At 57.0% G+C, this 1,226-nt stretch overlaps 1 protein-coding gene across 1 annotated transcript in view; it reads right to left on the reverse strand.

Moving 5' to 3' along the window:
- The window catches only part of SYT13 (synaptotagmin 13), a 32,344-nt gene extending 31,743 nt beyond the window's left edge, over positions 1-601 (reverse strand). The window contains exon 1 of the mRNA XM_034645509.1: positions 331-601. Coding sequence (XP_034501400.1) covers positions 331-594 — 264 coding nt within the window. The 5' untranslated portion in view covers positions 595-601. The remainder of the gene's footprint in view (positions 1-330) is intronic.
- Positions 602-1,226: the final 625 nt, after the last annotated feature.

The following is a 1,226-nucleotide window of genomic DNA, read 5'->3' on the forward strand; positions in this document are numbered from 1 at the left end:
GGGAGGGCGGCTGCGAGGACGTCAGAGGAGGAGGCCGGCCGGGAGCAGGCTGGTGCGCCCGCATTCAGCTCCACGTCACCCCGCACCCACTCCCGCCGACACGTGACCAGACCCCCACCCCAACAGCAGCCGAGCGTTCAGATGCCTGCAAGCTTAGGGGTGTCTCGGGCCCTTCTTCATGCTTCCTGTACGCTGACACTTGGCCCCAAGAAGGGCAGGAGCTCTCAGAGGTCACACTGTGTGAGCGGGGAACCAGGGCTCCAACCCGGGCCTGCGGCTCCGTCTGGGTTAGGAGTCACTTGACCAGACTACTAACCCTTCCCTTCTCACCTTCTCTGGCCCACCACGCTGTACAACTGGGTCCTCCGCGAGATTTTCAAACGCACAGGGGCTGGAGATTTCCCATCTCCCCAGCTTGCCTGGGGTTTGCTCTGCAGTGGGGTAGAGGGGGCAGGGGGCAGGCGGCAGGGAGAAGGGAGTCGCTGTCTCGGGTTGAGACTGTGCCCATGTCCTGAAGATCGCTGCACGCATTCTGTTTCTGTTTCTGTCTCCTTCAGCACGCTTTCCGATCTCATTTGATCCGTGGGTCTCCATTCACAGATGAGGAAGCTGCAGCTGATAGGGGATGTGGGGCAGCTGGAAAAATCCAGACATCCTCCACCCAAGCCCGGGTTGGCAGATTCCAAGTCCATGCGTCACCCTCAGAGAAAGAACTTGTCTTAGAAGAACAAAGAGTATCACATATGCAGCCGCCAGGAGTCCACACTTGATTCAGAGAGGGGGAAATAAAAGAAGTAAGTTTAGAGGAAGGCGAAATTAGAATTCCAGGCATGAGGAGACGCCTGAGATCAGAAAACAGTGGTTTTCAGTGTGTTGTGGTACCTGGAGTGTTTCATTTAATTCAGCAAGCATTTGCGGTGTCTGCTGCGCTCTGGGCGTGCTCGGCACGGTTGAGGAGTGCAGACAATTTCAGCCACAACAGGGCTTTGGAATCCCCATGAAGCCAAGGGCTCCTAATTCTAGCATGGCTCCCACCAGACCTTCCGTGCTGAGCTGCAGAAGTGACCAGCTCCCGGTACCTTATCTACCCCTGCGTGACAAGTCACCCGTGACTTAGTGGCTTAAGCAATCCTTTTGTTACTTTTCATGATCTTGTGTGTTGACGGGGCTCCGCTGGGCGTTTTTCCTGCTGCAAGTGATGCCCCCGGGGTCTGCGCCCGGCTGGG

This window comes from Ailuropoda melanoleuca, chromosome 16, assembly GCF_002007445.2.
Source record: "Ailuropoda melanoleuca isolate Jingjing chromosome 16, ASM200744v2, whole genome shotgun sequence".
Lineage (NCBI taxonomy): Eukaryota > Metazoa > Chordata > Mammalia > Carnivora > Ursidae > Ailuropoda > Ailuropoda melanoleuca.